Here is a 24,560-nt window from a genome sequence, read left to right as displayed (position 1 = left end):
TCTGCAGTTTTTGTTTCACCATTTTGGGAATTTGGCCGGGTCCCTTTGTATTGGGAAAATTCACGGCGTTTTGACTAAAATTGGAACATTAGTGTTGTTTTTTTGCTAAAAACTTCTTTAAAATTTAGAATTTAAGTGTTTTCAGAATTAAATTTACCTAAGTTGAACTTATATGGATGGGAGATGAACAAATATTGAGATCTTATGGATGGGAGATGAACAAAATATTGAGATATATTAAACAAGAGTGCCAAACTGTCACAAGATACGCCCGTTTTAAGGCTTTGGACAACTTGATAACTTTATAATGACCCATATTTGAACTTGACCTACATATCATCTAGACACAAGTTCTGACCAAAGTTGATGAAGATCTGATGAAAACTACTTCAATTAGAGAGCGGACACCATGCTAAATGATTGAAATGCACTAATAGACCTCGTGACCTAGTTTTTAACCTTGCATGACCCATATTTGAACTTGACCTACATGTAGATATTGTCTAGACACAACTTCTGACCAAATTTGGTGAAGATCGGATGATAACTACTTCAATTAGAGAGCGGACACCATGCTAAATGCTTGAAATGGTTTAAGTGACCCTGTGACCTAGTTTTTGACCCGGCATGACCCATATTTGAACTTGACCTAAACATTGTCTAGATACAACTTCTGACCAAGTTTGGTGAAGATCGGATGAAAACTACTTCAATTAGAGAGCGGACACCATGCTAAATGCTTGAAATACACTAAGTGACCCTGTGACCTAGTTTTTGACCCGGCATGACCCATATTCGAACTTGACCTAGATATTGTCTAGATACAACTTCTGACCAAGTTTGGTGAAGATCGGATGAATACAATTTGAATTAGAGTCCGGACAAAGTGGCGCCGTTGAAAATGCACTAATTGACCCTATGACCTAGTTTTTGACCCGGCATGACCCATATTCGAACTTGGCCTATATATCAACTAGATGCAACTGCTGACCAAGTTTGGTGAAGATCGGATGAATACAATTTGAAATAGAGTCCGGACAAAGTGGCCCCTTTGAAAATGCACTTATTGACCCTATGACCTAGTTTTTGACCCGGCATGACCCATATTCGAACTTGGCCTAGATATCAACTAGATGCAACTGCTGACCAAGTTTGGTGAAGATCGAATGAATACAATTTGAATTAGAGTCCGGACAAAGTGATGCCTTCCGCCCGCCGCCCGCCGCCCGCCGCCCGCCGCCCGCCGCCAAGGGGTTTCACATAATACGTCCCGTATTTTATACGGGCGTATAAAAAGCATAAAAATGTATTTATATTTTGTTGGAAACCTTCCATTGGGTATTTTTTACTCATATTTGGGACATATATATATATATACTTTTTTCCATACAGAATGCAGTGGGTTTTTTTCATTCAAAATCGGGTCCGTTATACTGGACAAACTTGTATGCTAAATTTTGAAGCATTTTTAGCAAAACAACAAAAACACCAAATTCCCAATTTTAGTCAAAACCCCGCGAATTATCCCAATCCAAAGGGACCCGGCCCCATTCCCAAAACGGTGAAAAAGACACTGGAAAGGGACCGATTACCGGGCCAGATTTTGAATGAAAAAAAATGATGCTCTGTAAATCACTTTCACAACCAGCGTAAATATCAATGAAACACATTTTTTACCAAGTATCCATAAAGTTTGAGCAATGGTTCTTGGAGTGACCACAAGCTTTTTCTTTAATATGCCCTAGCGACTCATATTTTGATCCCATGTGACCCAGTTTCAAAATTGCCCAAGACGAAGTAATAATCGGAACATGTTTTCTGACCAAGTTTCATGAAAACAAATGTGGTGTTAACAAGCTTCTTCCTTAATTTAACCTAGTTACCTACTTGTTGAGCCCATGTGACCGAGTAACAAACTTGGCTGAGTGATCATGGGGTCAAATTTTTGGATTTAGTTTCATGAAGATTGGGCAATAAATGTACATTCTGTCATGTTCAGCCAGCAACTAATTTCCTTCTTAATAATGTACTGGAAAACAGTACTTTCTCAGAGGAGATTTTTTCCCTATTGTTATCCGCAAAAATCCCAATTGAAGGTTTAAAAAACAAGGGCTGTTTGTAAAACATGCATCAGGGTTTTTTTATCTGATTTTGGGGAAAGGGCCTGGCCTTTTTGAGGGAAAAAAACAGTGCGAAATGCCGGATTTTGGGGAAAAAACACTCGAAACGCCTGATTCTGGGGAAAATAAGGAAAGTCTTAAAGGGACTGTCCAACAGATTTTGGCATGTATTAAAGCTTGTCATTACATTGTTTGTAACTGCTTTAAATGATTTTTATTGATAGATTAAAAAATTTGAACAAAAAATCTCCAGTAAAAAATAAGAATACAATTTTAAAAAAGAAGAAAAAACGTTGACATCCACATGACTCGAACCACTGACCCTCCCGACTTTACCACTTGACCATCCACGCTCACGTCAAATGCAGAGGTATTTTTTTATCTATATAAGCAATCCTCGTAGTTCGCCAAAATATCGATTCGCGTCGAACAACGCTTTTGACTGTTGGACCAGGTTTTTTTTTCCCCTTTTTGGGAAGATAGCCCATGGCTTTGGAATTGGGAATTTTATCGGCATTTTCATGAAATTGGGAAAATAAATTCAATAGTCTTTTTTTCCACACAATAAGTCCACTGATTAGGGAAATACTAAATTTGACATAACTCTTTATAATCATTCAAATTATAAGAGCAAAATCATATAATACTTTGTTAGATGTAATTGATTAAAATTGAGATAAAATACGCACAAGACCCTTCTTAAAAAAAAAAAAAAAAAAAAATTTTTTTTTTTTTTTTTTTTTTGGAAATTGGGAATTTTTTGCCACATTTTGGGAAAAAAGTATACTTTTTGGGATTGGGAACATAGCCGAATTTCGGCTATAAAATCGGGCCAAAAAAAAACCCTGTGGACAGTCCCTTTAAATGATAAATTTAACATATTTTGCTGTTTTTAAAACAAATTCATGGCAACAGATAATTTAATTATGCAATTATGTTATATTTTCTACACTGGATCAGGTTTACTTATAAATGTATTTAAAGTTAAAAAAAAAAAAAACATTATAGGGGAAAAAAATGAAGTCCGGGGGAAAATTTACCTGCTGAGGGGAAAAAAATCTGAGGGGAAAGAGCCGTTTTTCGGCGGGTCCGAAGAAGGAAAAAAAGCCCTGTGCATGCACCCCATTATATGAGCTGTCAGTTGTAGTGGCAGCCATTGTGTAAATACGTTTTTGTCACTGTGACCTTGACCTTTGACCTTGTTACCTGAAAATCAATACGGGTCATCTGCCAGTCATGATGTACCTATGAAGTTTCATGATCCTAGGCCTAAGTATTCTTGAGTTATTAGCCTGAAACCATTTTACTGTTTCGAATCACTGTGACCTTGACCTTTGACATAGTGACCTGCAAAATCAATAGGTGTCATCTGCCAGTCATGATCAATGTACCTATGAAGTTTCATGATCCTAGGCCTAAGCATTCTTGAGTTATCATCTCGAAACCATATTACTGTTTTGAGTCACTGTGACCTTGACCTTTGACCTAGTGACCTGAAAACCAATAAGGGTCATCTGCCAGTCCTGATCAATGTACCTATGAAGTAACATGATCTTAGGCTAAAGCATTCTTGAGTAATCATCCGGAAACCATTTGACTATTTCCAATCACTGTGACCTTGACCTAGCAGGCTTTTTCCGCCCTACGCCACAGGTCCGAAATTCGGCCCCATTCCCAATGCAAATCTGGTTGTTTTTTTCCCAGTTGAAAAAATAAATTCCCAATTCAAAAAAAAAAAAAAAAATTTTTTTTTTTTACCTTAAAATATATAGGTTAACCTGATTCGGTGTATAAATAGAAAGTGTTGCAGAATTAAATTATCTGTTGCCTTGAATTTGTTTTAAAAACTGTAAAATATGTAAATGATTATTTAAGACTTTCCTTATTTTCCTCAAAATCCGGCGCTTCGCACGATTTTTTTCACCTAAAAAAAGGCCAGGCCTTTTCCCCAAATTCAGATTAAAAAACCTGCACTTATCTCACATGTTCATAATACTTTGTAAAATTTCAATAATAAGTTATCAAAAAAGTCGTTATTTACCAGTTAACAGCTTCTTTGAAATATAAGAAACACTATTTACATGCGATAATTTTTCCCAATTGAGCCAATTTTGCAAAAAAAAAATTTCCCAAAATGGGGGTTTTTACGACGCGAAATTCCCAAAATTACAGTGTGGGGTATTCCCAAAATGGAGCTGAAAAAGCCTGCCTAGTGACCTGAAAATCAATAGGGGTCATCTGCCAGTCATGATCAATGTACCTATGAAGTTTCATGATCCTAGGTCTAAGTATATTGAGTTATCATCAGGAAACCATTTTACTGTTTAGAGTCACTGTGACCTTGATCTTTGACAAAGTGAACTGAAAATCAATAGGGGTCTCAGTCATGATCAATCAGTGATTTTTTTTGCCCAAAATTACCGCTGATATTCGGCTGCTTCCCAATTGCAAAAAATTACGCTTTTTCCCAAAAATCTGACAAAAATTTCCCAAAAAATGACCACATTTTCCCAATTAAGCCAATAAGATTACAATGTCATTAAGCGTTAATTTCGTAGAACGAGTGCCGATCGAGCTTGTCGAGTCTTCGCCAAATGACAACTGACTTACGAATGTTCGCGAATGTAGCCGAATACGATTTTACGTTGCTATCCACACATCTCTCTCTATATTGCGGAGGATACCGACGATAGTTGATGTATCCCAATTGTTAACGCCTGTTTTTACACACGTCCAAGATGGCGGCAAGCAGACGAGAAGTTTGCGATGAGCAGCGAAAATGATAAATAACACTAAAATTAATAGCGGATATCACATGGTTATAAGGAGATAATTTAATGTGTGTGTCAATTAACGCAAAATACTATGTTTGAGATGAACAACAACAAATATTTATTAGAAATGTTCACAGTGAATGTGCGTCACGGTAATCTGTGTTGTGAAATTGGAGTTCACAAAGTTAAAGCATTTAAGACGAGAACCGTTCGAAAATGGAAAGAGACAAACATGATTTTATTTATATGTAAGTGGATCTGTGTATATTCAGATTCATATGCATATTCTGCTTTATTATGTTTGTCACGCTGTATAGTTTGGTGAAATAGCATTGAACTGAGGATGTCAATTGTGCAAGATATTAAACGGTAAACAAATGAAATGTATTATTTTAGCTCCATTTAATACAATATTAACACTGTCACAGCAAGAACACAAAAGTGTGTTTGTTAATATTTGTTAATGTGTTCACCAACTCATATTTTACTTAAAAAACATCCTGAATTAAATTCATACTCTTAAAGAGATTATGATTAAATCATAATGGTACATGTATATTGAAGAATCTATAGATTATTGCAGGTTTAATATGCATGTGGAAGGATATTAACTAAACGTTGTAAGAAGACATGAAAGCAACACTTTATAATATAAAAATGCTGTCAAACATGAACTTAGCAATTTTTATTCTGTTCTTATAATCATATTTATAATGTTTCCCAATTTCATGGTTTATCGCGCTATTTTTCCCAATTTCATGGTTTATCGCGCTAATTTTCCCAATCCAAATGCCACAGGCTGTAACAAAAAAAGCACAAAAAATCACTGCATCAATGCACTTGTGAAGTTTCATAAGCATTCTTGAGTTATCATCCAGAAACCATTTGGTGGACAGACCTACCGACGGACCGGCATATGCAAAACAATATACCCCTCTTCATTGAAGGGGGGCATACAAATGGTAGTTTACCAAACAGGAGCTTTATGAAGTAATTTAAATACATCTACTATGATAATATAGAAAATAATCCAAAACACATACCGTTGCTTTCATGTTTTGAAGAATCATCCCAAGGATATGATGCAACAACACTGCCACCATGCAAATTTGCTGACAAAACAAAATGAGTGCTTTCAATCCAATCAATCAAAGCTTTTGTTTCTGGTTGTATATCATCTCCTGATTGTAGATCAAACTGATCAGGAAAATTTCTATTTAAATCAATATTATTGGCATTTTCTCTACCGACAGTACCATCACATTGTCCTTCCACTGCTCGCTCAAAACCGTCAGGATTCATTGAAGGCATAATGAATATGTCAACAGTATTGACAAGCTTTGTTACTTTTTCATCTTTACCATAATTTTCTACCAAGTACTGAATCAGGTAAATAAGAATCTGTCTGCTGATAACTTCATTTCCATGCATGTTGCCAACATACTTAAATTTTGGCTCTCCTATTTCTTCTGTTCCGACATTGTCTGTGATTTCCAATGCCCAGAGATCTCGATGTTGAACGCTCTTTCCAATGGAATGAAGTTTACAAATGTTCGGATAGTTTGCACTCATTTCGTGCATTATATTAGTCAAATTTTCATAATGGTAATAAAAGCTTGTGTCAATTTCACGCCTGTGAATATAACTTGGCCCTGCATCAGAAATATATAAAATTGAGGCTAAAATCACAAGAACAATCGTTTTGCACGACACATACGTGGAAATTTGTTTACTTGCAGACATTTTCGATCATGACTTCCGGGTTGTGACAGTCTGTTTTGTTTTTCTGTTATTGACTATTCTGTCGAACCACTGATAAAACATTTGAGCAACCAGTCCAGCAATTTAGTAAAAAAATAAGATTCTCATTCACACGAAATTATTTAATCATAGGTTACAGTATACTAAATAATAGAGCTGTACTCTCACCACAAAACGGCCGGAAAAAGTTGCAAAAACTCGATTTTGACTTTGTCAAGTTCTTTATTGGTTCGTACATGACATATCTTTTTTATTGCACAAATCGATTTCGCTTTTAATCAAAGGAATGGTTATGGGGGTCTCCATGTGCAAAATGTTGCATTTATTTTCGCTTAAAGATGTCGCTGTTACATTGATATATATAGGGGACCTATTTAGTATATTATGACCTGACATGTCAAACCTCCACGCAGAGTTATCGTTCCATGCTCTCATATACAAGAGCTGGTTCCAGTCAAATATCCGCGCGGACGTTGACAATCTCCACGCAGAGTTGTTGTTCCATGCTCTCACAAACAATCTCTGCCATCACAAGAAAATGATTTTTTTAATTTAGTAATATTACATAGGAATGTCCCGAAAGATAATTTCCCAATATATAATACTATTACATACATCATGTCACAACGTCGCAGAAGATACAAAACAACCACTATACAAAATGGGAGAACACTGTCGTTACAAAAATGGAACAAGTATAATATTAAACAAATTTATTAATGATCGATTGGACATTGGCGACTCGGGCCCTACTTTAACGTACCCCGGGTACTCTTAAGTACACATAAATGATAGGGCGAATACCACAACTTTTCCGCTCACCGTCAAAATGTTATACTTATGACAAGAGAACCGTATCTTTCTGTCAAAAAACATGGCTTCAAATTTATTGGCGAGTCCAGAAATGAAAGAAAAAAACAGAAAAAAATGTAAGTTGGTAATAAAAAGATATTCCACCGAACGAAGAATATACTTTACATCTAATTGCCATTTACCGCATCAAAATTGAGTCGCTATTAACTTCAAAAGAGTGAAAACAGAAAATCCTACCAGATATGGTAGGATTTTTATTTTTTGCTTAAGTATAACAATATGAAAAGTCATATCATTTTCTTTTATAGTTTTAACATAGTGTTTATGTTAAGGTTCATAATTAGAAAATAAATTCAAAAAAGTAAAAATAACAACTGTAAAATTATTGTATGAGGTGCCTTGGCTATCATCACATGGTTGGTTATGACGGCAGGGAATTGATCTAGCTATATATGCTGGTTCCAGTCAAATCTCTGTGCGGAAGTTGACAAGTACCCGGCCAATACCCGAGTTTTATTCCCGCCAAAAATACGATGTCGTTAAACGCACTACGGAATACGGAACAGAATCATCTTCGAACAAAAAATACCTCAACATATCCTTTTTGAATTACGAGTTTCGATAATATAGTCGTCATTTAATAAAACATTGACATAAATATGACCATAATTAATTTGAAAAAAAACACACACCAACAACGACCGGTTAAGCGTTAGAATTCCCGGGTACGTTTGAGTATATTTCTTTTACCCAGGATACATTTAAGGGTAACTGGGGTACATTTAAGTAGTACCCGAGCCGACAATGACCAATCGAGATATATGCTAAAATAAGTATTAGAATAAGACAGGAACTGAAATAGGTGAATAACGGAGATAAGCGCGTACTGGCTAAACTATCTTGTTACTTTGTTACTTGTTATTATACTTGTTACTAAACGTAGCACGATGATATAAAAGTTTTGATCTCAGGTAGCGGAAGATCGCTATGCAGTGCGGCGACTAGTATGTAATACGTTTTTTTTCGCTTGTGGGAGGATAAGTTATTTTACGATCAATGTATATATTTTTGTTGTCAGAATATCTTGCATAGTGGTGATTTTTTGTGTAAATTAGTGTAAATAAATACTGCATTTGTGCCTATTACATTTACTACAGCATTTATTGCCAATAATGCGAAGCTAATTCTTTTAATTAATAACTGATCACAGGGACTGGGCAATAATAAAAGATCACAGGGACTGGGCAAATACGCGAACCAGTGAAACTTTCTGGTTTTGTATAAAAACAAACCTTCTTTGTTCCACTATCCTTGCAACCACCTAGTTACTAATAAAGGTTCTATAGAGCGCGAAGCGCGACACGTATTATTAATTGTAATAATGATTCTTGATAAAGGAAGCAGCCACTTATCAATGAGGAGCACCATCACAGCACCCCAGTCTCATTACTATCAAGTCCTCCCACAGGATTTTTTTTAAGAACCACATATAGAAGGCCGCAGGCCTGACCCGTATCTTGCCAGTGGTATGGACCCTTTTGGTATGGACCTTTAACCCCGCTCACTATCCAGCGTTTAAACTTCCGGGTTTACATTTAAACCGACTATTAATAGCTTATTAATATCTTAGTTAGAAGGTGATTTTTGAAGCGGTTCTGTAGTGTAGTGGTTACACGCTCGCTTCACATGTGAGAGGCTCAAGGTTCGAGCCCCAGTAGAATCAAATTATTTTATTTGTGTTCAATGTTAACTTTTTGTTTGATGTAGACATTTTAGTTTGAATAAATATGCTGTTTTATTGTAACAATTTTTTGTTTTTATTATGCCCATGAAATATATGTGTGAGAGGGTGGGGGGGGGGATCGTAAACACATTAAAACTTTTACAGTGTTTTCATATCAATGAGTACTCAACCCCTAACGTAAATGAGCAACGTAAGAATAAGTTCAGAATCATCTCCCCTTGAAGTTGAGAAAAATATGAAATTACGCTTACAAGATGAAGCTGATTTTTTTCAAATCTACACAGTTCTGTTCCATTAATGAAAACTGCACACGGATGCCAGTAAAAAAGGAAACCAATGTAAATAAAATGAACTATGAAATATTTGGGGGTTACAACACAAAATCATTGATAATGGTTATTTGGGGGTTATAACGCAACATCATAGATAATGGTTATTTGGGAGTTATAACACGAAATCACAGATAATGGTTATACCAGTATCTTTTTTCTATTTTGTTTAAAATAATCGGCCAATATATTAATATTTACCGTAGAAATAAAAAGTTCCATGTAACTTCATTGAGTGCCTTTTACACTGAACTTCCCGACGCCCTTTGATGCTTTGCATCAATACTTATCTTGTTTAATAATTAGACACGTTATTTCCATAAACGGCCCAGAGAACGAAAATGATTGCGGTCTGCGTTAACAAGGTACACAAGTATATGAATAAATTATATTGTTGAATGAAAGATCGACAGCAAGAGCTTTCAATTTAAAACCGTGTAGGAGTTGGAGCTCAAGGATTCCGTGATAGTTGTGGCGCGAGATAGAGTCTGTGTTCCTGATGATGACATAAATATTTTTCGGAAAGGCCCATTTTAGAATGATCGATCACCGTAATTATTTCATAAAGTGTACACATGGTCAGTAAGATCGTGTGTATATTGCAAAATTTGCGAGGTTCTTCTGCGTCTGAGTTAATTTAAATATATTTTGGAGGGGGAGCCAGGAGGTAACTCCACTTTCCCGGTATGATGACCACAAACAAAACTCATGTGCAACGGAAACACTCAATAACCACTGCGATAAGCAAACAGTCTAATTGTATGGGGCACAAACACATATCTCATGTTATTTAAAGATCATGTTGTCCGACAGGACATATACAGTGACATAAATTAGCAAAAGCCCATGTTCAAACGTTCCTTAGATTTTCAGAAAATACTCACATATCTAAGCTTTACACAAGATGTACTGTAAGTGGAGGAAATTCTGGTCAAAATATATGCTTATATCGCTGGCTAAATGTGTGAGTGATCAGTACTGATAGTTTAATACTGAATTTATATGGAGTTTTTTCTTAATTTTGCAAACTTTAATATCTTAATTATAAGTTAAGATTTTATTTTTAACTGTTACATGTGATCATTTGACTACATTCCGAGCAAGCTCGGAATAAAATCATTCATCCTTAATGTTCGATGCTCTAGCACGTGGGGTATGTATAGTTTCGTTTCTTTGCACGTGGACAACGTGAAACGCAATATTATTCTAAATTTATTTCAATTTCATCATTTTGTGTGGTTTTTTACATCAGGATATCATTAAACTAGTGTTGTTTTTTTAACATACACTTTGAGACTTTTCTAACGAAACACTTTTCAAACTCAATTATCCAGTAATGAGTTTAGATTTTTATTTAAAATTGCACATGTTATCATTTGACTAAATTCCGCGGAAATTAACGATACAATCATTCATCCGTGACAATCGGGCGCTTTTACAATTGGGGTAGGCGTGGTTTCATCTTTTTGCACGTGAAAATGGTGAAAAGCGATATGATTCTTATTTTATTTCCATGCCTTCTTTTAAGATGGGTTGATACACCAGTAAAACATAAAATTTATTTAAAAAACAATATGTCTCTTATAAAATTTCAGGATCGCAATAGCGCAATCGACATGTTGCAGGCTACCTTCCCCACTTGCTAAAGCATCCGATCGTAACGGATGAATGGTTTTATCGTTTGCTTGCACACACTGTAGTCAAATGATCACATGTACAATTTTAAATAAAAATGTTTACTCATAACTGCGATATTTAAGTTTGATAAATGCTGCGTTCGAAGTCACCATATGTATTACAACGCAATATAACTCCAATTTAATTTCAATTTTATCATTCTCGGTGGGTTTTTACACCAGGAAAACATAACATTAATAAATGCAAGCCGGTCGGTCATTAAGACGTGTAAGTTAAGGCGTTTTACTTTTCACATTATTATTTTACGATGTACGATTATGAGAATTTTACTTTTTCAGTATTTTTTTTTAATTTGTTATGTTTGATATTTTAATGTTGATCAATGTCAATTAAATCTACATTAAGTATTAGATATGTGTCGAATTAGTCTGAATCCAAATTTCGACAAAATCCGTTTTAAAATAAGGGAGCTATATTGATTTGAATACGTGTTGTGTTAAAAAAAAGTCTCCAAGTGTATTGCTCATTTGAATATTTAAGTGCACCATCGCGCAGTTGGGCAAAGTGCAAGTTACCTGATGATACAGCACTATACTTGTTGATCAGCGGTAGTTTTAGTTTTTTAATGGCCTGTGCTGCGCAAAAAAAGTATTAAAAATCACGTTATTCGACGCAGCAAATAGTGGACTATTTTCATCATTCATTAACATTCTCTTTCGCGACATCTTTAATTAAAAATGTGTGTATTGAGTTTTTTATATATACGCTTCGTTCAAAAACATTCCATTGAACACGATTTTCACGTTATGCGTCCATTTGTAAATGAATATAGTGGAAGAACTAAAACCTCTGGCATAAATGATACAACTCTTTCTCGGCTCGGATGCGGCAGTTATCAGGTTAATGGTCTCTAACAAATCAGGTTTGCAAAACGTGGTATTAATCTAAGTTGTTTGCATGCAAAAAACTAAAACGAGAATCGAAATTGACATGATCAAGTGATTTGCCACGACAGCGAAAAAGACTGGAAGTACAACTTTTGCGACAGATACCCCGGTAGTCAACCAGCATACAAGACAGAACCAAATAGGAGGAAATGTTTTCCATCACAGCAAGATAAATATGGCAACATGGGTGTCACCAGACCTGTCAAAAAGAAGCAGATTGTAAGGAAGTTTCGTCGCTCTCATTCGGATGTACGCGTCAAGCAAGGAACACACGTTGCTTCGGATCATCATTTCAATATGCTTCCCGATTAAAACTGAAGCAAAACAATAGTAAGACTGTGAGTGTAGCAAACGCCAAAGTTACAACACCGTTACGTTGAAAGACAAATGGAAACAAGAATTGTTCGAAATCACTTTAAACAACAAGCACCATGCCAAAGACTATCTGTTTGAAGAATGGACAATTTAACAGAAGTGGCGTATTGTAAAAGAAGCAGTGACATCGATATTCCAAGAAGTACTGGGCTGTAAGTCGTAAACCCACAGGAAATAACAGCAGAGACGACAGATAGCCCACCGATACCTTCGAAACAAAAACCGGTGTGAGGAATTCTGCGTATTATCGCCTAGTGGTCATTCTGGCTCTTTACGGACCAGGGCAAAACTGAATCCAGTAGACATTTTGTACGCAGTTGGACGACATCGACTTTGCCGACGATCTGGCTCTTCTCTCCCACATGCAGCAAGAATTGAAAGAAAAGACCAACATGGCAATTGACAACTCAGCTACATGTTCCCTGGCCATTACCATCAATACATGGAAGAGCAATGTGTTCATTACTCCAATCCAATGCGAGGCTCTACAGGAGGTGGACAGCTTCTCTGCAGCATCCTGGATAAAACTGAAACAAACGTCAGAACCCGCCTATGAAAAGCCTCAGATAGATCCATATAATCCACTGGCCGGGCAATATCACAAACACCTGCGAAGAAGAACAGATGAGCGGCCTGTTGAGGAAAACATCCTTAGAGACGTTTGCGATCGACAGGCCACACGCTTCGAAAGCCTGCATCCGATACTTATAAAGGCAATCTTTCACATAGCGCCCCAAGGTTGTGAGGAAGAAAAACCTTCCTCACATTGATGCAGATGCTTAGCATAATGGCATGCCGCAGGGACAGCTATAGAGAGTCGCGGTTATATATTCATAATAGAACACTTTTGAAGTCAACTCACACACTCCCAAAAAATATTCAGAAAAAGATGTAGGATATAATATGATCAGTAGTTAATAAGTAGTTTTTAAGTTTAAATCATAGATATGATGTCTTTTTTAATTATCTAAATATACGGTTGTCAAAATTAATGTCTATTTTACACTTGTGTTCGGTGTTTTCACGGGTTATATGTCTGTGTGTTAGAGGTGTAAAAGGTGTTATTTGCAACGAACATATTTAATGTCTCTTTAACACTGTGGTCGTTTTTTTTACGGGTAATATGTCTGTGTGTAAGTGGTGTGAAAGCTGTTTATACAACGAACAATAATTAAAATGGCCAAACATTAATCAATTAAAGTTGTACTTTAATGTTTGTCACAGCACGGATAAGGGTGTAAAAGGCGTTGTATACCGCGCAAGATTCAATTAAAGTATGATAAAGCCAATAGTTCATCGGTGGCAACTAAAGAAATAGCGTCTTTAACAAAATACTTTAAAAATATTTTAATTATTCATGCTATACAATTTAATACTTAATTAATTAATGTAGAACCTTAGCGCATGTCCTAATTTTAATAATGTTGGGCAATGTTATTAGAGTATTGACTAATTTGCACATTTGATTATTGTAAAATTTATCATTTTTTTCGTACAACTTATTTAAATTCATGTATGTATGTATACATCATATACGCGGTTTATATGTTACTTAGCTATACGTATTTATTTTCACGTTGACATTATGATATATGTCTATAAACTATTTGTTAATGAACACACAGTGTTGTTATTCCATCAATTTGTATCCGTGTGTACATATTGTAAAGATTTGATAATGTGTGTTAATATTGAAATAAAAATAAAAACCACGTGCATATAAATATTTTTAAACATTTATATTTTCAAAATATTGAAATAAAAAGTAAAAACCATACGACTTTTACCTGTGTAAATGTTTGTCTGTTATAATAGTGTCTATCGTGTAAATATGGTTTTAAAATATTATCTGAAAAAAATTGTGCTATTTTTGTGAAAATATTGCAATAAAAAGTATTGAACTAAACTCTGAAAGTGTTTCCTATTTGTGTTTATGCATTAATTACTCATCAAAAACCCATTGACACATCAATAGTTTGAATAAGCTATGGGTTCGGTGTTAGGACCTCTATTGTTCCTAATCTTCATCAATGACCCATCTGAGGGGCTGCTGTCAAGAGTTCGCCTCTTCGCCGACGACTGCATTCTATACCGCCAGATTTAAACTGACCTTGATCGTCAGCCTTTCCAAGCGGACCTTGATGCACTAGCCGGATGGGAAGCCACCTGGGGTATGGACTTCCACCCACAGAAGTGCATCGACAAAACAACTAAATACCTAGGTGTGGATCTTGACTTAGAACTGTCTTGGAGGCATCACTAAATGACGGAGATACCAAGGAAGCAAATAACATGCTTGGTTTCCTGCGGCGGAATCTCCGAAACACCTCTCAACAAACCAAGACAAATGCTTACCTCGAATTAGTTCGATCCAACGTAGAGTACTGCTGCACAGTATGGAGTCCACACTATGGAACTAACAAGTATCAGGTCGAGATGGTACAACGTCGTGAAGCGCGCTTTATAACAAACAGATTCAATAATACAAGCCGTGTTGATAGTATGCTGGAAGAGCTCAACTTAGAAACACTTGAATCACGCCGCACAAAACATCAACTGACAATGCTCTACCGCATAGTAAACAAGCTGGTTGACATTGATGCCAACAAGCACCTGACACCACGAAAAAATATGCCTAGACACCCGCACGGATTAGGCTTCTTGCCAGTCACTCCTACATCTGATACCCTCAAGCACAGCTTTTTCCCACTCAGTATACCACTTTGGAACAATCTTACAATCAGCCGTTGCTGAGGCCCCTTCTCTGGCAATCTTCAAGAGTGGGCTATCCAGCCTAACCTTCTAAGGGGACATCATCCCAGTTACGAATTAAGCATTCAATGACGGACTTGAGCTATGTTGGCGGGGCCTTGTGCCCTGGTACTTGCACGGAAGCTAAATTGGTCTAAAGGTCCATGAAGAGGCTTCAGTTTGAAAAATGTGGGACCCCTAGCATTGAACTCAAATTTGACTAAACGAAGAGTGCCACATTGAAAATGTATTTATATTTGCTTAAAAGGATGGTTTTCCTTCAAACTGCTACCAATTTTGTGCAGCAACGTCTCATACCATCGACATAATCAATAAAAATACAAAGCGATTTTAACACAAAAATAGACATTATTTTCAAAAATCTGAATGACGTTTATTCGACGTATTTCGGCGGTAAATTATATAACTAGTTAATAATATCGACATTGATGAGGGCAAGTTACGCTTAAATAGCAAAAAAAGTTTACATATCTAGAAATATCAAAACTCGAACACATGTCATTTCATGACGATGGGAGCAGCCATTTTTAAATTAATAAAATCGAAAGAAACATGCTAAAAACTCACTCATCGCCTTATTGACATTCCAAACGGTTGACGATGACCAATGCATTGAAATGTAATCTTTCCGTTGATGTGTGCAAACTGCATGATCAAACCTCATAAACACTAAAAAAAACTTTGTAAGAAGCATTTCACCAATGTTTACAATTGTTGTCGAATCACATGCACTTGTATTATTGCGCACACAATAGTACGCTTACAAACTGACAGAAAGATCGATACGAAACTCTGTTCAATTCATCACGGTATACTATTTTATAAATAATATATAATAATAACTCGCTTCAACAACCTAAATGTATAAATAATTCTTTTAAACGGAGTTTTTAATAACGAAAGTGAAAACAACGGAAGTCGAATGGATGTTCCGTGAGATGCACTTCGGCTCCATAAAACAATACAAATACACTAAAAAAAGACGTGTGTGGGGGGGGGTGGGGATTCTCAGCTGGAAAATATTTGAAATGGGGTAAGTGATTATATCTCTGTGTGATCATTTCTGTTATTAAGCGCGATCTCTTCCTGATTAATGTTAACGGTTGTTTTACTATTCGCGACCCAACTGTCAAAAAATGATGTGTTTTCTCAGGTATGTGTATACACACCACGTTTTCTTACTACTTCACATGATTTCGACCGATTTGTAATGCACGTTTTTCTACAGAGCACAGCGAGTGCCACGCTTTCAAATGGCTAGAAGGAATCAATATACAAATGTATAAAAAGAGTCGGTTTGCCAAAAGGAACACATTATTCAAACCGGTACAAGGACAGTAGTTGTTCAGGAAGGAAGAAACAAAAAACCATGATACCTAGCTGTGTATTTGTATGTTTAACTATGCTTTCTAGAGTCGTCTGCACAACACTCATAAAATCTTGTTATCGATGAGCAATATCTCCTTTTATCACACTGATTTCTACCCAGCCAAACCTATTTCTTTTTATTTATTAACAATTTTATATGTCGTATGCAATTTCTTTCAATTTGAGATGGTTTACAATTTTTCCATTTGGTTATAGCAAAATTATTAAGCCCTTGAAATAGAATGTTGACTCTTATTATCAACCATACCTGGATTTTTAAAAAGTAGTTCAGTTTAGTTATGTTTAGAACTTTGTTTATGAAAATTATCCAAAAAATGCAGTTGAATAATATCTCATTTGTTGTTTTCCGACAATAATTTTCTGTGAAATGTTGCTAACTTGACCTTGTATATGTATATAGCTTTGTATTTATTTAACTTACAGTCGTGCATATCCTTCCTAACTTTAGATTGAGATTTTGTAAATAATTGTAAAAATGTATTGGTTTTAAACAAAAATATGAATAAAGCAAAAAATATTGAATGTCATTAATATGTTTATGTTATTCTATCCGTCTTTGCCTTTAAAATGATATATAGTTTGACCATATTGTACCACATTGAATGAAGAAAAACCAAAGCAAAGTTTTAATGAATTTTATCCCTCCCATGAACCTTAAATTGACCTGATGGGTGTGAAACGTAACTGGGGCCTCTACTACACTTTCTTACTTTTTACTTTTTTTCTACCTTAACTATTGAAGCTTTACTTTATATTCTTGTCTTGTGAATGACCCCCCCCCCCCCCCCCCCTCATTCATTCTCGACGCCAATATGCACCAACAACAGCCGTCTACGACTTTAAAATATTTTCGTTTATATTATAATTATATAAATTGTTACGTCACTTCCAGGTTAAGCTTCCCGGCCGGTGTCAACTCACGTTGCAACAGGATGATCCTCTTATCAATAGTTGCAAACTGTTTTCAAAGTTTGCGTCGGAATATGTCCAATACAATGCTGTCGATTATCATTTCCATATCGTTGTTATCTAGTTGCATGGGTATTGGTGAAGTCATTTGGGCAGTTAATTGCGGAGGGGAGGCTCACACCGACATCAACGGCATTCGATACCAGGAAGATAAACTGCCAGTCGGCATTTCATCAGACTATGGCAAATCACTAGTAATTCAGCGTGTTGTACCACAGGATCAGATTTTGTATCAGACTGAGAGATATCACGTGAACAGCTTTGGTTATGATGTTCCTTTAACTAAAGACGGTGACTATGTTTTAGTGTTGAAGTTTTCAGAGGTGTGGTTTACTACAGCCAATCAAAAGGTATAAACAGGAGGCGAGGTTTTCATTTTATTTTACTGCTGCTTTGTTTTCACCCTTAACATTAAGATATTCCTTTTATGTTTTGTATATACTATTGCACAAGTTGAGAATTGTGCGTGACACCATTCTATCTTGTGTAAAAATGTTTACCACTACCAGATATACCATGTCACACTCACCCCAGGATTTCCTCTGGGCTTCAAAAAGTTGTCACCACTTACTAATACTTTCACCAAATTTAAAAAGTTGTCAACAAACTGGGCCAATTAGGGCATACAAAATCATGATACAATAATACAAACAAATCTATCATTCTACAGTTTATTTATTGAGTTAATTTAATAACCCGTGTTCTCCGGAAGTACTGGCAGCAGGCGATTTCATCTGTTATATTCAATCTAGATGCCATCTACTTTTCCCCAAAATATCAATTAAAATGCCACAAATACTACCGTTTTATTGCTTAGTTGCCGGCTTCTTTGAAATTATAACTATGGCTACTCAAATTATTCTGGAAAACACTGAATAACACACACAAAATGTCAAGTTTATACAGCACCCATGAATTTAAAGTGTTTTATTGCCTTTAATCACACTGATATTTCTTAAACAAGCTATGCTTACCTTTTATGCCCTTTGTAGGGTGGCATATAGCATTTGAACTGTCTGTCTGTCCGTCAGTCCGTCCGAAAACTTTAACATTGGCCATAACTTTCGCATTATTGAAGATAGCAACTTGATATTTGGCATGCATGTGTTGCATGTTGAAGCTGCACATTTTGAGTGGTCAAAGGTTAAGGTCATCCTTCAAGGTCAAAAGTCAAAAAATACAATCCAAGGGAAGTAATAAGCTTTAAAAGGGAGATAATTTCTAAACCTGCCAAATGATATATTGAAATTTTATTTCAAAGCGATTCAATAGGGGGCATTGTGTTTCTGACAAACACATCTCTTGTTCATGTTCCAATGCATTATTTTCACAAAACTCACATTCAAATTAATCCATTGCCAACTCAAAATGGTAAAACTTTCTCTAATTTGAAAAAAAGAGCACAATTTGAAATTATTTTTCAAGTATTTTTAGCTCACCTGATTGCTCAGGTGAGCTTTTGTGACTGGTTTTTGTCCCTCCTTTGTCAAAATGTTTGTCTTAATGATATGTTGGTTGAGTTCAAAAGTGGTTACGGTCCGTTGAAAAACATGGCCGCCAGTGAGCGGGGCAGTTTTCCTTATTTGGCTATAGAGAAACCTTGTAAACACTAGAAGTCACAATTATTGCCCAATCATCATGAAAGTTGGTCAAAACATTGGTTTTATTGATTTCTCGGACGAGTTCGAAAATGGTCCAGATCGGTTAAAAACATGGTCGCCAGTGGGCATGGCATTTTTCTCTATATTTTATAGTGAAATCATGTGAACACTCTAGAAGTCACATTTTTGGCCCATTTTTCATGAAATTTGGTCAGAACATTTGTTTCCTTGATATGAGAGTGGAGTTTGAAAATGGTTCTGGTCCGTTGAAAAACATGGTTGCCAGGGGGACGGGCAGTTTTTCTTATATTTATATACATGTAGTAAAAAGGCTTGTAAACATCGTGAATTAAGGTCATGTAACATGCGAGACAACTCTTCTAAATGTTGCATTTAAGTTTACAGTAGTAACTCCCCTTTGACTATTAATGTTTTCATAATAATACAGTGTATTTTCTAGAGGGCACATTTCTTTTCTTATCTTCATGAAACTTGGCCAGAAGCTTTGTCCCAATGATATCTCGGTCGAGTTTGAAACTGGGACATGCCGGGTTAAAAACTAGGTCACTAGGTCAAAAAAAGAAAAACCTTGTAGCTTTTGCACATTTTTTGCCAAATCATCATGAAACGTGGTGAAATGATTGGTTTTATGTATATCTCAGATGGTCCCGATCGGTTAAAAAAACATGGCCGCCAGGGGGGGGGCAGTTTTCCTTATGTGAATAGAGAGAAACCTTGTGATCAAACACTATAGAAGTCTCATTTTTGCCTAATCATCGTGAAACTTAGTCAATACATTGGTTTTATTGATTTCTTGGACAAGTTGGAAAATGGCTCAGATCGGTGAAACACACTTTTTAGCTCACCTGATTGCTCAGGTGAGGTTTTAGAATTGGTCTTTGTCCGCCTTCTGTTCATCCACATTTGGTTTGTAAACACTCTAGCATTCACACTTCTCAAGCATTCTTTATTAAAGTTGCTGAAAGATCTCAGTCAAGTTTGACAATGAGCAAAATCACATCATTAATGCCATAATCATTGCCCTTAGATTGTCCTTATTTTCAATATATTATACAAAATCCTTGTTAACACTCTAGAGGTCACAATTGTGTTTCAGATTTTATGAATCTTGGTCAAAGTATTTATTTTTGTAAGCAAAGTTTGATGTTTGGGAAGGGGGGTCAACTCAAAATATAGGTCACCAGGTATAATCTTACAAAAACAAGAACACTCCATACGCCAGAGTTTACTTTTGGTTCAATATTTATGAAACTTGACCAGGATGTTTTTCTGGACAATATCTAGGTCAAGTTTGACGTTTGGTAAAGATTAAATGAACTGATGTTTCAATTTTATTTCCATTACATCTTACAAAGTAAATAAGTATAATCTTTAATATTTTGATTTTTCTTGAAGTCGGTCAGCATGATGTTATAAATCAAATTTGCATGCAGATTTACTTAAATAACATAAAGGCATTCCCGGCTATGCTAAATTAAGGTGTGGGCCTGTTGTAAACAACATTTTAATAGCTCGGCTGTTTTTTGAGAAAACCTGAAGTATTGTCATGTCATGTCTTTCCGCTGTAATAAATCTCTTATTACATTGTAATTAGTTTAATCCTCATTGTAGACATTATATTTAAATGGTTTAATAATAATGGGAATAAAACAATTATTTAACATATAAATTAACATGCAATAGGAAGCATTCCAGAAACACCGGCGCGCTCGAACGTGCCCTTTTCACAAAATACTGCGCGTCGAAAGTGCCCTTTTGACAAAATACTGCGCGTCGAAAGTGCTCTTTTGAAAAAAAAAAGCGCCCCTGCCCTTTTCAAATCCTAGCTGGAGCACTGCTAGGTCAAAGGTCAAGGTCACTGTGACCTAAAAAAAATCACAATCTGACTAACTTTCAATTATTCAAAACTGCACCGGCAGCCAGGCGTTGGCACCCGTTATGCGATGCTCTTGTTTATCTTATCATTAATCCATAGTTAATTGATTTTATACAACATTCCTCATTCCTATTTTTGTTTTGATTTAAATTGAGAAAATAATTCAGTGACAGTAAAGTTGTATATTCCTGCTTCAAATGAAGCCTGAAAAAATCTTGTATGTTTTGACTGCCATATCTTTCTCAACAATTTTATTCTTAACTTATTGCCCAGATGCTTTTTTCAATTCCTTTATTTCCATTATTTATTCTCCTTAGTATTTATTGATTCTAATTTAAGCTTTTTATGTCCCCCACCTCTATAGTGGGGGACATATTGTTTTTGCCCTGTCTGTTGGTTTGTGTGTTTGTTTGTTTGCCCCAACTTCAACATTTGCAATAACTTTTGCAACATTCAAGATAGCAACTTGATATTTGGCATGCATGTGTACCTCATGGAGCTGCACATTTTGAGTGATGAAAGGTCAAGGTCATCCTCCAAGGTCAAAGGTCAAATATATGGGTCAAAATCGCTCATTTAATGAATACTTTTGCAATATTGAAGATAGCAACTTGATATATTTGGCATGCATGTGTATCTCATGGAGCTGCACATTTTGAGGGGTGAAAGGTCAAGGTCATCCTTCAAGGTCAAAGGTCAAATATATAGCTTCAAAGCGGCGCAAAAGGGGACATAGTGTTTCTGACATACACATATCTTGTTTATTTGGAGCATTTGTGTGTCTTATTACTGCAGTTTTGGCATGTTTACCATTGCTAATGTCTTTAAATGCATGCTTATAATATGTGGAACATGATGTCATCCTTTCAAAATACTGGTTTTGCGTGGCATGCAATGTAAAACATCAACAGTTTTTTTGTTTGTAATCTGACAGCCTGCAGGTGTCAGTGAAAACATGTGGAGTTGTGGCAGTAAGTGTGTAACCTAATTGTTGCATGTCTGTTAAAAAAGGTTTTTAGTCTATATTATTTTACTTAACAGTGCAAGCACTTCAGTTACTGCATTATTTATGATTAAGCATTATTGGAAAACTTTGATTCATTGAATGTTTTATGGGCATGAGGAAATTACATCTTCTACAGTTGACATTATGTTAGTGCTGCATAATTTTGATACACTTGATTCATGAATACCAAACATCAGACAGATTTTGAGCTGCGCGTTTAAAGGCTCTATAAAGGTCACAATTCCAATTATTATGCATATCAACTGGTCTAATTTTTACCGGATTTCAGTAACTCTTGCATAAAAACTGCTAGTATCACAGCTTAGGTACAACGTTGTCAAGAATTATGGAAGATAAACCCGTTTCATAATTGGAAGAAATGTTTACATTTTTGCAACAAAGGTGATGTGTAGCCTCAGAGCGTTGACATATGCTAAAAATAGCCGAAAGAAATTTCAATTTTAATTCTATTTTAACAACTTTTTACCAGCAGAAAGTAACTTATTAGATCACTTCAAACGTTTTAACCATTTAAAAAAGACCTACTTTGGGAGTGATACCGGAAAACATTAAAAGTCATCGTTATATTTTTGGTGACCTGTGTCACTTTCTCTTTCGCGAGTAAACAGCAATGTAAATAAACTAATTGATTGTAAACACAATTGACTTGGAGGACACTTTATTTTGAGCTCAAAACAAGTTGTATTGCTCATTTTTTATTATTATGTCCAATAGCATGTTTATATTGTTTTTTGAGAACCTTTATAAATAAAATATGAAAAAAATATTTTAAAATATGTAAATAATTACGTATCTTCACCTTTATATAGCCTTTAAGCTAAAATTGTAGTAGCTGAAGTGAGCAACCTATAAGGATCTCCTTGCTGTAATGGTTACTGATTAATATCAAAACTCTGTCTTGCAATCTTAATTTCGCTTGATTTGAACAATTACTGTCAAACTGTTATTATTGGCCAAACATTTGTCAGTAGACAAAATGATTAATTTAAGTTCGTATCGAATAATTATGTCCAATGTTTAAGCACAATTTAGACTGTTTGTTGAAGACATCAATAACCAATGTACATGTAATCAATGCACACATCCTGCGTCTGTTTTGCAATCAACATAAATCCCAAATTGTCATTTGATTTAATGGCAGAAAAAAGAGATGATAAGTCTATAAATAAAAAGTTTTGAAGTTGTTATATCCATTTTAGGGATATGCTTATGTTTAGAATTTACTGGTTTATGTACTTTTTAACACAAAATCTTCAATCTTTGTATTTCAAACTCTTTATTTTTTCTCCTTATTAAGAGTGTATTGATTCTTATATTTCCAATATTACGGTGAAGGTCATCTTCCCTAATGATGTGAATATGCCCTGATGTGTTGTAGGACCAAACCTGCACCCAAAAGTAGGCAGGGGTTTTTCTGCCTATTTTGGGAAAAGGAGTCTGACCAAATTGGGAATTTTTTATCCACAAAATTGGCCATTTTGGGAATTTATGCTTCGATGAAACGGCTCATTTGGGAAAAAATTGTGAATTTATCATTCTAAATAATTCAGTGGTTTAACAAATAAATTTGTTTTTAACCAGGTTTTCCGAAGGAAAAAACTGGTTATTAGATTGGCGAATGCGGGCGGGCTGGCGGGCTGGCTGGCGGGCGGGCGGAACAAGCTTGTCCGGGCCATAACTATGTCGTTCATTGTCAGATTTTAAAATCATTTGGCACATTTGTTCACCATCATGGGACGGTGTGTCGCTCGAAATAATTACGTCGATATCTCCAAGGTCAAGGTCACACTTTGAGTTCAAAGGTCAAAAATGGCCATAAATGAGCTTGTCCTGGCCATAACTATGTCATTCATTGTGAGATTTTAAAATCATTTGGCACATTTGTTCACCATCATGGGACGGTGTGTCACACGAAAGAATCACGTCAATATCTCCAATGTCAAGGTCGCCACGACTAAAAATAGATTTAAAAAAAAAAAACTTACAAAGGGGGTTAATTTTGTTTGTTCATTTCAAAAGTTCAGTTTGAGTTTTCTCCCTTTATCAGATTTTTTTTCACAATGAAAACCTGGTTTTGTGACAATTTTGTCCCTTGTTATTTGTTATTTTGTCTTCTTTATATAAACAGATGCAATATTGGGCATGTTCAACGTTTATTCAAGTACTGCAGTTTTGTTTTTCAGTTACAGTTACACTCTGAGATAAGAACTGTTACTGTACAGTCAAAACCTTATAGCAGATGTTTTTTACCAAAACAAACACTGGTTAGTCACACAAGTTATAAGACACTTCATTCTTAAAAAATTTTTTTTAAAAAATTATGTGATCATATTGCCAATCCAAAAAGTACCAATAACTTTTCTCCCAAATCCATTCCCAAAATTTGAATGTTTGAAAAAAAAGT

The 24,560-nt window shown here is 35.5% G+C and overlaps 2 protein-coding genes across 4 annotated transcripts in view; one reads left to right on the top strand and one right to left on the bottom strand.

Moving 5' to 3' along the window:
- Positions 1-6,707, bottom strand: part of LOC127865161 (carboxypeptidase D-like) — a 66,151-nt gene extending 59,444 nt beyond the window's left edge. The window contains exon 1 of the mRNA XM_052405070.1: positions 5,938-6,707. Within this exon, the coding sequence (XP_052261030.1) occupies positions 5,938-6,637 (700 nt within the window). The 5' untranslated portion in view covers positions 6,638-6,707. The remainder of the gene's footprint in view (positions 1-5,937) is intronic.
- A 10,841-nt stretch (positions 6,708-17,548) lies between these two features.
- Positions 17,549-24,560, top strand: part of LOC127865225 (malectin-A-like) — a 33,872-nt gene continuing 26,860 nt past the window's right edge. For all 3 annotated transcript variants that reach the window (XR_008042519.1, XR_008042520.1, XM_052405231.1), the window contains exon 1: positions 17,549-17,981. Coding sequence is in view for 1 of the 3 variants with exons in the window: in XM_052405231.1 (XP_052261191.1) it covers positions 17,595-17,981 (387 nt within the window). In the remaining 2 variants the exon portion in view is untranslated. The remainder of the gene's footprint in view (positions 17,982-24,560) is intronic.

This window comes from Dreissena polymorpha, chromosome 1 (assembly GCF_020536995.1).
Source record: "Dreissena polymorpha isolate Duluth1 chromosome 1, UMN_Dpol_1.0, whole genome shotgun sequence".
NCBI classification, from domain to species: Eukaryota; Metazoa; Mollusca; class Bivalvia; order Myida; family Dreissenidae; genus Dreissena; species Dreissena polymorpha.
Note: the sequence above shows the minus strand (reverse complement) of the source record. Positions and strands in the feature narration are given on the sequence as shown.